General features: G+C 37.1%; 1 protein-coding gene across 1 annotated transcript in view; it reads right to left on the bottom strand.

Moving 5' to 3' along the window:
* Positions 1-14,916, bottom strand: part of LYST (lysosomal trafficking regulator) — a 177,242-nt gene that overhangs the window by 121,715 nt on the left and 40,611 nt on the right. The window contains exons 4-9 of the mRNA XM_060035027.1: positions 12,673-12,763; positions 8,865-10,944; positions 6,439-7,462; positions 4,499-4,660; positions 2,849-3,005; positions 484-710 (exon numbers count right to left, since the gene is read on the bottom strand). Of these exons, the coding sequence (XP_059891010.1) occupies positions 484-710; positions 2,849-3,005; positions 4,499-4,660; positions 6,439-7,462; positions 8,865-10,944; positions 12,673-12,763 (3,741 nt within the window). The remainder of the gene's footprint in view (positions 1-483; positions 711-2,848; positions 3,006-4,498; positions 4,661-6,438; positions 7,463-8,864; positions 10,945-12,672; positions 12,764-14,916) is intronic.

The raw sequence follows: 14,916 nt of genomic DNA, 5'->3' as shown, positions 1-14,916 counted from the left end.
TAAGAAATTAAATTTCTTACCTCATGAAAGCATGAAGCAACTGTAATATCATAATAAATTACTTGATAGTCTACTGTATACACATTTCTAGGTATTTTAAAATAAGTGGAGAGAATGCTATGTGTAGGATTATACATAATTTTCATTTCGTTTTTTATGCTGTTTTGTTTTCTGAGTTTTCAAAACAATGACCATATATTAAAATTAAATGCAATTTTTCAAATATTATCCACTCTCAGAAACATACTAGGATTCTTATTAGTTAGACAATGACAACATTAATGTTTATGCTACTTTGGAGAACTATGGAAATAGGAGATTTTTAGAATATCACTTGTACTAAAAACATACATTAAGGTATTATAAAAGGTAAGTAATCATCTCAATTTTCAGACAAGTTGGGTTATATATAAACAAAGAGATGAGTAATTGGGGCATGCGTGTGGTAAATATTGATCACATTTAACTAAATACATCTTTTACCTGTTGCATGAGTAGAAAAATATTCTTTTCTTTCTGCCTGATGATTTTCAAAAAACTCTCAAATACGTGGGAAAGCACGTCAAGTTTGGCTTTACCAGCAGAAAGCAAATTTAATTCCAGCGTACAAATCTCAGGATAAATTATTTCCCCTTGAGTGAGGTTTTCAAGTAAGTCATTTGGACTGCTTGATGCACTGAAACTTTCTACTTCAGGCTTTAAGTCTACCCCTAAAAGGGGGAAAAGAAAAGATTATTTTTATTCCCTAAACATTGACAAAAGATTTCAAATCTCGTTCATCATTTAGGAGATCTAGTGGCACAAGTGCTATTTATAAGAGGCTCACAAAACCTTTTCCTACTGCTTGACTTTTGATTACAATAAGTATCCTGAAAACTCAAATCATATGGATATTTTGAAGATAAATGAGTAGCCTTAAAAGTCATTTTGATCTTCACTAGAACCACGAATATTATCAACTGTAATTTTTACAGACCTGTGACACAGGTTTAACACACTCCTTTGACACAACTGGAACAAAATGCTATCCCAAACTTTCTGATGCCAAAATACCTAAATCACAGGGTAGTTCATTTGTTTGCCCATATCTCTGTGAAAACAGTAGGTCTGGCTATTGGTTGGATGAATTTTATATTGTGTCTTCTTCATAAGTGAGAAACAGACAGACTTTCAATGAATTTCAATTTCAAGTACTTTCAACGAATATTACATTTTGGAAATTTTAACTGTTATGCTCTTTAAAGAAACTGCTGTACTCTTTTAAAGAGTTCATATAGGTAAGAAATGGATAAATTTCTACCTAGACCAAAATTCTTTAAATTAAGATCTATTTAGCAAACTTACAAAAAGGAGGAAATCTATCATTATAAAATCATGTCTGCACTCTGATAAAACTAACACTGTTGGGACTTCCCTGGCAGTCCAGCGGTTAAGACGTCGTGCTTCCATTGCAGGGAGCGCAAGTTAGATCCCTGGTCAGGGAACTAAGATCGTGCATGCCACACAGTGTGGCCAAACAAACAAAACAAAACAAAAAACTAACAATATTAAACCAATATTTTTTCAAAAGCACCTGCTCAGGAGGTGGGGGGGACGGAGAAGTGGAAGAAGGTGGTTAAAAGGTACAAACTTCCAGTTATAAGATAAATAAGTACTAGGGATATAATGTACAACATGATGACTATAGTCACCATTGCTGTATGATATATAGGAAAGTTAAGAGAGTAGATTCTAAGAGTTCTCATCACAAGGAGAAATGTTTATTTCTTTTCTTTTTATTGTATCTATATGAGATGATGAATGCTAACTAACTAACTAACTATTGTGGTAATCATTTCACAGTATATGTCAATCCAACCACCTTAAACTTACACAGTGATGTGTGTCAATTATTTCTCAATAAAACTGGAAAAAACATATTAAAGTAGTTTGTTTAATGAATCAAGTAAGCTACATGAATATATATGTGTGTGGCTTTCAATTCGTGGCTGTTCCTTTGTTCTTTTCACTCTCTTTATGGTAAAAAAACAAAGAAACAAAAAATACCTGCTATGGGCCCATCAAGCCCTTTCAGTAGGACGTCAGTGATTATTCCCATTCACTCAGTGGGAAAAAGAAAATAGACTTTGAGGAAGATAAACCACTGCAAACTTACTGAAGACTAACAGTACTGGCAGAGTCACTAGATCAGCAGATTTAAAGATGGAGCCTTCCCAGAAATCTCCATATTTTCCATTCTACCCAAGTTTTGGGCCTGGAAACAAAGGACCATATGCAATGTCGTTCCATCCTAAACAAGCTGGGCTGTGGTGAGCTAAGAAGAAATCTATGCTGCAGCATCCCTGGAGGCCACAAAGAGATGTCTGCATTCCTTATATTATTTAAGCTTTATAACAAACTCCCTGCAATGCTCTTCCTGTCAATGTTTGCTGCATATATCTTTTGTATTTAGGCCTCAACGTAAACATATCTTCAGAGAGGCCTTCTCCGACCACCCAATCACTATCACATCACCCTGTTTTATTTCTTCATACTGCTTATTTCTGATACTTAATGTTTGTCTTTTCCACTAGAATATATATGAAAGCAGGGACTCCCTCTACCCTGTATTCTTAGGCACTTGGTCAATGTTTGTGATAACAAAATATATCTCATTGTTTTAAACTGCTTACAAGAATGCCAGAATTTGTTGTCAAGATCAAATGAAATGATGATGCAATGCACTTTTTAAATGTAAGGCAATACGATGTAAGGCCATACAAAATTCTAAAGTGATATTATTATGAACCATTTGCTAATTAATAATCTGACTTCAAATCCAATCACAAGTCCTTCAGTGATATTTTACCATCATCCCAGGTTTCACTGTCCTCAGGATTGCTTTCAGTATCTGCTTCATAACCTTCTTCTTCAACCAAAAGTTTAATACTGCAACACTGAGAATCCTCAGCTTCTTCTGAAAAATCACCAGGTTGGGATGACAATTCTTCTTCAGACTGATGACTCTGTAAGATCAGTGTAATTAAAAGGCAAAAGCTGTAATGTTTGTTCATTTTTCATAAATAAGGTATTTACTACTCAAAAGTTATTTTAAGGACAGCTTCGGTATTTTAAGAAAAAAAGTCTTAGGAATCAATATTAACCATTACACATTATGAAATTCACACAGAATAATTTTCTTGATTAACACCTCAAAAAATAGCTGTCCTAAAAGATTAAGCTATAGGTCATTTCAGTTTTACTGAAAAATAAGTCTAAGAAATTTCATTCTAGTTATATGATAAGAAATGACTAAAAACCACAATGAGGTAGAATTAAGTTGTACTTCTTACAACTTCATGTGAATAAATATGTATTATTTTTACATATTTGTTCATGGAAAAGATTTTTTCATAGGATTTTTATAAATAAAGTGTTTCATAAATTAGATAACCAGAGAAGAGATGAAAAATTTTCAAGGAAATTAATTTTAAGATTTCAGAATACAGTTGTCTATATACAAGCATCTCAGAAATCAAGAGTTCCAGCATTAACTCCCTGTGCAATATCTAGTGGCATGAAATTTTCCTTCTCTTATAAAAATGCTACTATTATCTTCATTTTAGAAAACACACTTGAAGAAGCTCAGAGTATTTTATCATTGCAACCGTAATAAAAGGTAAAGTAAACTTATTTTTTAATAAGTAGGTAGGTATTTTAACCCACCTAGGTATTTTGACATTTTAGGTAGGTATTTTAACATCTTCCAGTTAATCAACTGCTTCAGTAATATGATGAAGGCATTAGTAGTTATTTCAGTTAAGTTTTTAACTTATGACAAACAGTAACATAAAATATTATGGCAGAAGATTATAAGATGCCAATGTATGTCCAGACCAAGGAATTTAAAAAGAAGTTACATAAGGATAAAGGAGAGGTGACAATTAACTAAAGGTAAAGAAACATGAAAGGAGAGGGAAGTTAACTAAATATGTATCCGAGTTTCAGGAAAAAAAATTAAAATAGTTCTTTTAGAAAACAATGTTAACAGAACAACTAAAAAACTATGACTGCTATTTTCTATGCAAGTACTAGTCATTTTTAATGCTGAGTGATTTAAAATTAAAGTGAGAAGAGAGTTCTGGAAATATTAGCTGCACCAATATAGGATCAAATAAGACAGCTGAGTCACTGCCATCCCTGAATTGTTATTTAATAAACTATCAGTTTATACGTAAGACTTATCAAATAATACCTTTCCACCTAACTAGAAGTAATTCTCAGAAAATCTCCAGATTAGAAGAAGAAAAGCATGTCATACTGCTCTCCTGTTTTTTATGAGATACGGCACTGACTAAATACAATCCACCCCACGTGACGGCGACACGGCCCATCGAACTCACATGACCAAATCCTGGCCCATATGTCCTAACCACATTCGTTGGTGTCTTACTCCCATCCCACACGCTTCTGCCTCTGCCAGTCACACCCAAACAACACAACTGTCAGTTATTCATACCTTCTCAGTCATAGCATCATCGTGTTCAAAATCTGCTGAATGATTCCCCAGTGCAACTCGAAGCAGGGCATCAAATAAAGGCTTTGCTAATTCTGTTTCAATCACCTTTGACTTGGAAAGATGGCTCTTCATTTCAAGCAGTATATTTTCCACAGACAAGTTCTAAGGTAAAAAGAAAAAAGAGAGAGACTAAGAATATTAACATGCTTTAAGAAAAAATTAAACAGTGACAAAACAAATGATAAATTAATAGTTACTTAAGTAAACGCTAGTCCATTTATTTGCAGTTGATATGAAATTAAAATGACTGTAAATACCTAGCGCTTATACAAACATCCTACTGTTACAATTAATAACAACATTTTAATTTATCAAATGCTTTACTCATCTTATCTGGTTTTGAATTTCAATGTACCATAAATTAATTGTATCATGCAAAGAATGTTTAGTTAAAACTTCAGGGGTTTGATTAACCATCTCTAGATTTTACAAATTCCTTCTTGGAGATTCCTTCAGACTCTAAAAAGCACTTATGTTCTAATCCTTTTCTCTTCCTCTCTTCTTTACTCCTTCCCATCTGTCCTTCAGGGGAACTCTCACTGCTTGCCTACGTTCCTCTACTAGGGGATGAGGCCATAAGGATGGATAGGAAACTGACTTCTTCCCTAAGGAATTATCTCCGTCCAATGTGAGACACAGATACATACAGACAAGATATGATGGTGACCATACGAGAGCTATAAATAAAGTTCTCTGAGTACAGAAAAGAGAGGATGTGCCTGAGAGACCTGTCAAAGTGTCCAGAGGAAGGACTGTATTAGATGAACAATGAAGAACAAGTTGGAGACAGCAGGCATAGAAGCAGAGAGAGAGAATATGCCAGACAGAAGAACAGGTACAAAAGTACAGAAGTGATGACCAAGAATGGCATCTCAAGAAGCTGTCAGCTCAGTATGGCTGATTGCAGCATGGTGAAGGACAGCAGGAAATTAGGCTAAACAAGGAAGTGAAAGCAAGACTGTGATGGGCTCTGCGTGCTATACTAAGGAGTGTCTATTTTAATTGTGAGCAACGTGGAGGCATCAAGATGTTTTAGACAGGAGGCATTATGGAGGCTGGGACTGCAGTCAGGAGAGCCTGCTGGCTGACAGAACGGTTAGGGGTGAGTTAGTAAGGAAAGAAGGGAGCTGCCATATTCGAAGTGTCCGTAGAAGCAAGGCCCGAAACTGAGGACTCCTTTTTCTCTGAGACATGCTCTCAGGAGAAATTTGCAAAGGTGTGAGGGAGGCAGAATATGTCGGGGGAAGAAGCCAGGCAAAGATGCAGTTCCAGAATAACTGTGTAGCCCCAGCCTAATTCCAAGGGAAGCTCCGGAGCCTCAGCTGCACCACAGAAACTGGCACACACACACACACACCCCCAGAGCCATTCCCATCAATCACCGGCTCTGAGCACCCTCCCCAGGTTGGCCAAGGGCACTCCTTGGGAGATGCGTACAGGTGTGAGTCCTCAGCAGTCAACATCTGCAGCAGACGGTGGACGGGGGGATCAGCTTGGTAGGGGACCTGGGCAGGGCACCAAACAGAATCAACAAGGCTGAAGAGTCTGAACTTTGCAATACAATACTCATTATTACTCATCTGACATTCAGTGAGTAACTAATGCCTTTCAGAGTTGGTAAATTTGTCACATGTGGGTTCTGAATTCCAAACTAAAACATAAGCTTCTTGAGGGCAAGAACAGGCTCATGTACTCCTCTGTGTCCGCCACAGTACCTGGTACTGTGCTAAGCATGCAGGAGCACCTCAAAACTTAGAATCTTTGGAAAAACAAAATGCCAATAGTATTACATTGGAACTTTAAAAAAACAAACAAACAAACAAATAAATAAATATATGTATATGTAAAACACAATAGCTAGAGGAAGGACAAGTTACTACCTGATTAGGTAACTCCAATTCCATCTTCTGCTGACTAGCTCTGCTGCCATGAAGACAAATAGCCAAAAGGGCTTCCAAAAGTCGTATGCCCTGAAGTGAGGTCTCGCTTTCTCGATTCATAAATACTTTTGCTTCCTCGGGAGCAGCTTCCGCGGCTGGAATATGTTCCACGTTCATGGAAGAAATAGGCTGTGACTCCAATTTACCTGAACTGTCAGCACTCTTTTTCAGACTACCCAGTTCTGAAGGTGTGGGGTCACTTTTCACAGTCAAAGATAATAAATCTTCCTTCACAGTGACCTCAGATTGAGAAGGTCTGTGTAAATCTTGGTTTTCCTCTACATTTATATCTCCCTCCTTTCTCCCATGCTCCTCTTCAGGACTTCTGAATAGTTCCTGTATTATCATAAATATTAATTTATGGCATACTCGGAAACCACCAAGCCTATAAAACTGTTTCTGGAAAACTGGACTCAACATGTAGATCCAATGACACATTGACCAAATGTCTGCTGCTTGGTGCATGTGTTTGGGAGAGGGCAGGACGAGGCTCTCGAGAGAGAAACATGGCAGCATGTGTTGCAAAGGCTCGCTCGCTGTACTGTCGTAGCCAGAAGTATCTTCTGAATCATTGGCTGACTCTCTATCAGATTCTGCTTCTTTACTTACGCACAGGAATGCCACACAGAGGAAGAGGTTTATCGTGTTGATATAAACATCCTGGGTGACAGACTTCCGTTTCTTTGGATAAGCATCTTTGAGGCGGGCATAAAATTTGCTAAGACTCTGAGAATCTGAATAAGCTTGCTGGTTGTACAAAGTACTGACATTTAAAGATGACAGCTCCTTCTGTTCAAGGTCTGTCCCATCAATACCTGGAACTGAAGAATCTTTCTGTTGTTGCCCTAGGCTGATTATCAGAGTTTCAAATGCTTTTAGCGAGTGATTTCGAATACCATCTAAGTAATTTAATTCAATTATTTGGTTCACTCCATTACAACTTAAAAACAAATCTCTTATTACCCTGTGAGAGAAAAAAAAATACAAGAGCTTTTACATATAGCAACATCATTTATAAGTAGGTACATATACTAGTTAAATATGTCATTGCTAAACACCACCTATTTCAACTCATCAATTATCTGGCTGAAGTCCTCAGATATGACCAGGATCTTAAGTGGCTTCCTAGTTACTTTTACATCCTTCTTCAAACACTCCAGCAGCATTTGAAAAGAACAGATTACAACGAATCTCAAGTTAAACGAAGCAACACATCTCAAGTTAAGTTAAACAAAGCATATTCTTCTCCAAATGGCAAAGTTCTCTATCAATTCTCAGTGCCACAGCCACCATCACATTTGAGATGGACACTCCGGAAGCCCAGAGGCATTTGTGTGTCCATCTGTTTGTCTGCCTGATGGATCACCCAGGACTTTTGTTTGTTTTAAATCTGTATGTCACACAGGGAAAGAAGCAAACTGCAGATCTGAAGTTTTTCAGCTCTGTCTCAGGTAAGACTCACGGATCTGGATCACTGGCCACAAATATGCCAAGGAGTTAAAACCTTTCAAAGCAAAGTCAGTTCTATTTAAACAATGTCAGAATGTCAGGAATTTTTTAAAAAATGATTGTAAAGATAATGAATGATCACAGATGGGTTGTATTTTATTATGTTTTTTAAATGGTGTATGCATTAATTTGAAAGGCCAAACTACCCATCAGAAGCAAGCTTTATTTATAAAACTATTTTTTAAGTATCAGAGTTGATAATCACAAAATCTGCAAAACTCATCGATGGGATTCTAAATTAATTTTAATTTTCTCCTTTTTGCTTAATGGTATTTTCCACATATATTGCTTAGGCAATAAATGTAGACATGGTATTTAAAAAATAATAATTCCCTTAATTTCACTCCCTCCATAAATAATTATCATTTTATGTATATGCATATTTTACCTAGTTGTAAATAAGTGGATGATATTTTTATTTTATTGATAAAATATTATAAGTATTTTTTCATGTCCCAACATGATCCTTTTAAACATTATTTTTTAATGGCTAATAATAGTACATCAACAAAATATAAAATAATTAATTTAACCTTGCCCCTGCTGTTGGATACTTGTGTTATGTCCATTTTTTTCTCAGAAATATATTTAAAACTTTACTTTTTCTTTTTCAGAGAAATTAAAATCAATGGCTCTATCCTCTTCTCTATGACCACCCCAGTAAAAACAAACAAATGAACAAATACATAAATATTAAAAAAAAAAATCTGACATGGGATGGGAATTTTTTGGTAGTTGTTAAACTAAAAATTAAATCCTAGAAAAAAAAAATAATAAAGATATTCAAAAGCATACAATGAGAAAAAAATATCTACACACACACACACACACACACACACACACACACACACACGAACCTTGATTTAAGCAGGGTAGGCAGAGTTTTTAAATAAATCTGAACCACTTCCTGGGGCAAACACTGGTCATGATGGCTACATACATGAGTCTGAGCTGAAGTAATGTCGAGCTGTTGACAATGATGTGCTAATTCAACTCCTCTTTGGAGCACAGGATTAAATATGTAGTTATACAATTTCCACTGAACAACAATATTGCCTTTCTGGATTAAACTGGAAATGTGACTTGCAATCTGCACACTACATAATCTGTCTTCTTCAAAAACAAAACTCTGATAAGCCTCTAAGGCATCCCATTTCCACAACAGGTCTTCAGATCCACTGCTGGGCAGGATCCCTTGAAATCTGTAAGAAGGACTGGATAAACCTGAGGAAGGTTCAGCATCGCATGCGTTTCCCTGCAGGGTCTCTTCTAATTTGGCTAGTTGATCTGAGTCAACGGTACAAATATTGCAAGCTGCTTTCTTAGTTTTTTGTGGTATCTCGGCTCCTCCTAACTGATCCAAAATAAGTTTGTTAAGAATATTTAATATATGCTGCCGACAGTTTTTCAGGGCTGGCGATTTAAAAGCATAGAGCAAAGGGATGATCACAGATTTGGGATCCATGCAACAGCATATGCCGATGTTCTGAACACCCGAGAGAATCTGGACGCACGTGCTGCTCAAGGAAGCCTGCTGCAGTAAGCGTAAACACTGGTGAGCACACACTGCAATGCAACAGCACCGCTCGGGGTAATACACGTCTCCATCTGCCGTCTCTTCGAATGGGTTTTTGGAAACTTGGTTTTTAAAAGCCGAAACCAGCAGACCTGAGAGATCTCTGTGGTGATGCATGAGGTGGGAATATTCACACCGTCTGTGCCTTTTTCTTGTACACATTGAATGATGAAGTTGCTCTGATTTCACTTTTTTGACAGTGCTCATTATTTTCATCACACTATTGATGAGGGCTTTCAAATGTTCTGAGGCCTCAGGAGGAACCCCATCTCTTACAACCAGCCACTCCATTTGAAGAACTGCTGTTTCAAGTAAATGAAATCCATGATGCTGAATGAATTCTTGAACCAGATCCATGGCTTGACTGAAGAAGAAAGGATTTGAAGCTGCACTTTGAAGACAACAGATCAGGATCTGTAAAACTCCCTCTAGGAGCTCAGGTAAAAGAAGCGCTCTATGGCGATACCTGGAAAACACAAAATCTTCCTGAACCTCTTGTAGTGTTTTCTTTTGTCTTGGTGCAAAAGGGTCGGGCTGCTTTTCTAGGCAAGTTCTAATTTTTAAAGCTGCTCTAAGCAATTCCGTTAAATTTTTTCTAAGACTTTCTGGCATCATCTCTGCCATACTAATATCTACTGACATAAGATGCAACACTGTTCGAAAAAGCATCCGTTGAATCAAAGCCACTGGTTCTTCAGTCCAACCTGCAGAAACCATCCGACTCTCCAAATGGTCGCTGAGATTACAGCAGTCCCCAAAACCCGCTAGGAACTCAGTCAGTGTGGGCACTACACTGGCAGCTAGAGCAGAATTATGATTCAAGGTAATGTCAAACTTACAAACTTTCTCTAATAAAGATAACAGAACATGACATAAGTCAAATGGAGAATTGTTCATGTGACTGATGATAGACAAGGCCGCTGGCTCACTTAAAATGTCAGTGTTTGACTCCTGTCTTGGAATCTTCTCTCTGGAATTTTCCAAAGCCATGGTATCAGGAGGGGTCTGTTCTTTGGTTGATAAGTGGTCAAGCTTAGCTGTAAGGTGGTCTTCTTTAGGAGACTGTGTTACAAAATGCTGCAGCGGATGGGACCTTCTATGCTTAGTCATTACTATACTTTTGTCATCTGAATTGACTTCTGAATCTGAGGTGGAGAGCTGCGTCTTTCTTGCATCTCTTACAGAATAGCGATGGGTAGTTTTACGCTGTCGTCTGCTTTGTTGAAAAACATTTACTTTTGCAGAAACCTGACCGGCTGGGGCACTTCCTTCTAAATATAATTTTTCCTGAGTAGATCTTTGAGAACTTGAGTTCTTTTCTTTGGTCAGGATTATATCAGCTGAGAACGGTAGATTAAAATCTAACAATATGAAGAAAGAAGAAAATTTAGAATACCTTAATATGTTTTAAAACTCAGTTTGCATAGGTGATTACCCTCTTACTTATCATTCACTTTAGGAGTTTATCCTCAGTATATTTTTATCATGGGGCTGATTTCCTTTAGCCTTTTGTTATGTCTCTACTCCCCTTCCTCCCCTTATCACTTCACTTCCTTATCCCGCTCATGTTAAGTACCAGGTGGCACTGGTTCAAAGGATACAAATTGATTCTGAAAACAACAAGGAGAACAGTGTTAGGAAAGTAGTACTGGTATTTAGCGCTACTATTCCTACCATTTTACAAATCTCCTCCGATAATGCCATTAATTAAGACACAGGGGTGTATTATATTCTCAAAACAGTATTTAGCTTATATCCCTGATATAACTTAGAAACTTTAAGATTTTCTAAAATTATTTAAAAATCATACAGTAGATACCAAATGTTCTCCAAGACTGAGGTTAAAAGAGTTATTCATTCACAGTATCTACGGCATGTGCTACGCACTGAACTAGGCACAGGTACAGGCATTCCTGTTTCATCCTCAGTGCCTAGAACCTAGGGCTGCCGTGTGGTCACCACTCAATACCTATCTCTTAGGGAAATGAATAAATTTTCCATACTAATTAAAAAGATAATGAAATTGGTCTTTCCCTTTGCAATAACACGTAATAAGATCTCTACAAAGATATAGTTACAATTCAGAATGAATAAATTAAAAAATCTGTAAATAAAAGATTTGTGCTTTAATTAAGGGAGATTAAAAGGAGCCTGACAAATTCCATGTATGCAAAAGATGCAGGCAATGAAGACAACTTCCCCAAAAGGACACAAATTAGATTTCTTAAGTGATTAACAATTTGTGAATTCTATAAATTAAGAAGAAAACAAGAGCAGAATCAGTGAATCAACAAATATGTAGGATAACAATATTACAAGAACTCAGGTAACTCCCTAAAAGAGAGCTCCGTATCAGAAATACATTAAAAATGCATATATGGCATTAAAATACAATTCAGGAGATTTTTCTTTTTTTTTTTTCAACCTGAGATATCCTTAAGCATCTCACAATTCGCATATTCCAGAAGTGGTCAAGGGGGAAAACTGTTAATCCCTCCACTGAAACACTGAAACTAAGTTTCATATACTTAATATGATATGTATACACATATTTTTATTTTTTCTGAATCAGAAATTAAAAGTATGTAGTGTATGTAAAAGTATGTAAAGTAAGTGTAATAATTCTACCAAGTCCTGAAACAAAGTATTACTTCAAATTTATCCTTTAAAAGCAACACTAGAAAAACTAAACTGTAAAAGTCATTGACAGAGTACTGGTAATGGAAAGCAGCCTTTAAAAGAAGCAAAGAATCTTTAATTTCCTTCTTCAAACTTTTCACTCTCCATTTCTCAAATGCTAGGCTACATATCCGTATTTACTCCTTTTGCTGAGTGTTCTGTGTCTTCATCTATTTTCTAATCATCATTACATTCAAGGAATCCCCTAAGAAGGACCATGGTTTCTGTATTATTAGAAGAAATAAAAATTATTTGCCTAAAGAATTTTTCATATTAAGTATCATACTAATATATACCATTCTGATTTTGAGCCGTATCAACCGTTACAGCAGAAGTAGCTTTTCAATGGAACTTTTTTCCCCAGTGGAATTGTGGTAACACAGGTGATAAGATAAAGAAAAGAAACATACCTGTTGCCTTTTCTAGTTGAACAGGTATCTTCCATACCAGTGGAAGGAGTGACAGAAGAAGGGTAAGGAGTTCTTCTCTACATGTCAATGCCTGTATTAGAAATAAAAGAATCCTTCATGTTCCAAGGTCATGAAATACATTAATTCCTAATATTCTGTCTTAAATTGAACCAAAAAATCCTTTTTCTTGAGAAGGAAGAATCAAGTTAACCTATTTTAAATCCAATTAAAGCTGCAATACTTTGCAACTTATAAACCCTGCCAATGACAGAAGAATGTAAGAGTATTTGACGGTATTTAGCACATTCTTGCTGATTTTTCCAAAACTAGCTGTTATTACCACCATGCACACTGTAAGAATTCCTTACCTATGAAAAAAAAATTTGCTAGGTGCAAATGAAAAGTTAAGCCCTATTAATTAGCAAACCAATAACGTAAGTTACTAGAAAAGAAAGTCTTCATGCAGTTAAATTTAAAACTCAGAGAACGCAATTTTAAAAAGAGAAACTGACATTATTAATAAAATAATATATCTAAAGAGAGAAAGACGTATTAGTGAAGGTCATCCAATAAATATTTATTGATTGCACACTAGGTCCACAGCATTTACTGTCTTACCCTTTCTGGAGGATATGGTCCAAGCCCTGCAGAAGGTCCCCTCATTTGGTCCACAGAATACATATACACAAAACAGTTAAAGAACAGAAGGCATGTAGTATGTGTACATACCCAGGTGTGGTACAGGCATTCAGTTTAGGAGTTAAGAAAAAGGAGCAATCATTATCAGTTAGAGGTGTGGAGGTGCTAGACCTGGAAACGTTGAGACATGGGTGGTCAAGGAATTAATGACAAATCAAGTTTAAATTCCTCACATCAATCAGTGGGGAGGGGGTCAGGGTGATACACAATCAGATTTGCCACTATATAGAGGATGGAATTGGCAGGGAGGGGAAGGGATTGATCAGTGTCAGAGACAGGGAAACAATACAGATGAGAGATAATAATGATCTGAAGCCCTCGGATAGTAAAATTGAAAAGGAGGAGACATACTTGAGAAACTGTAAGGGAGAACTGAAATGACTTGCAGTTGACTACCTGTGGGAGTCATCAGGGCAGAGGTTAAGGACATGGGTGAGATTTCCTAGGGAGAGTATCAGGAGGACAAGAGAATTCTACCCAGAATGGAGCTCTGGAGAACAACACTGAAAGAACTGTGGATGGTGGACCTGAAGAGCAGCCTGCAAAGGAGACTGAGAAGTAGCTTCTTCCCCCAAAGAGAAGCAGAACAAGAAATATCAAGGGAAGAGAGTAGTTCAGGAAAGAAAGGTCAACCAGGTCAAGAGCTGCTGTTCTTTAATTGTGTAAGATGATGGCAGGAAAGTATTTAGCAAGTAGAGGGTCACTGGTGACCTTAACAAGCACAGTTTTAACGGAGTGATGAGGGTGCAGGTCAGATTACAATAGGCTGAAGAGTCGAAGGGAATGAGAAAGCAGAGACATAGATTCAGACTATCACTTTCTAGTGTCCTGGTTATGAAAAGCCTTAAAATTCTGCAAAAGTAAAATTTAAACTCCTTCTCAGGCTTGGAAGACCTTTCATGACACGATTCCTACTGACTTGTCCAGTTGTAGCTCCCATCACCACATCTGACCCTTCCCCACATGTCCAGCTATTAAGGGTTTCCTGAACACCACTGGTCTTTGCAAACGTCTTCCTCACATACACTGCTCTTGCAATTCTCTCACCATCCTCCCATCTGCCAAATGCCAACTCATTCTTCAGGTCTTAATTCCTCTATGGGGAGACTTCTCTAATCCCCCCTAGGTCAAGCTGGGTTTCATGCCTCTAATTTAGTACAGCAATCAACTTGCTGAACGGTTAATGTCTGAATGCCCATTTTCCTCTTTCATTCATTCAACAAATACTTATTGAGCCCCTACTATGTGCCAGATGCTTTGGATGTAGTGGTGAACAAGGAAGACAATACTCACATCCTTACAAAGCTGACACTCTAGCAAGGGAGACAGAAAATAATGGGTACAGATAAGAAAATTCCAGACAGAATGCTGTGCAACGGAGAAAATTAAACAGGAGAGGGAGGACAGCGTGACGGAAAGGGGAACATTTAAACTGGCTCGTCAGGATGGGCCCCTTGAGCAGCTACTTAACTGATGAGAAGGAAGAATCCATGCAAAGACAGGGAAGCAAAGGGCTCACAGGAAGTATATAAAGGGTTGGGAATG

This window comes from Delphinus delphis, chromosome 16 (assembly GCF_949987515.2).
Source record: "Delphinus delphis chromosome 16, mDelDel1.2, whole genome shotgun sequence".
NCBI lineage: Eukaryota > Metazoa > Chordata > Mammalia > Artiodactyla > Delphinidae > Delphinus > Delphinus delphis.
The sequence above is the reverse complement of the archived record's forward strand: the minus strand, read 5'-3'. Positions and strand labels throughout refer to the sequence as shown.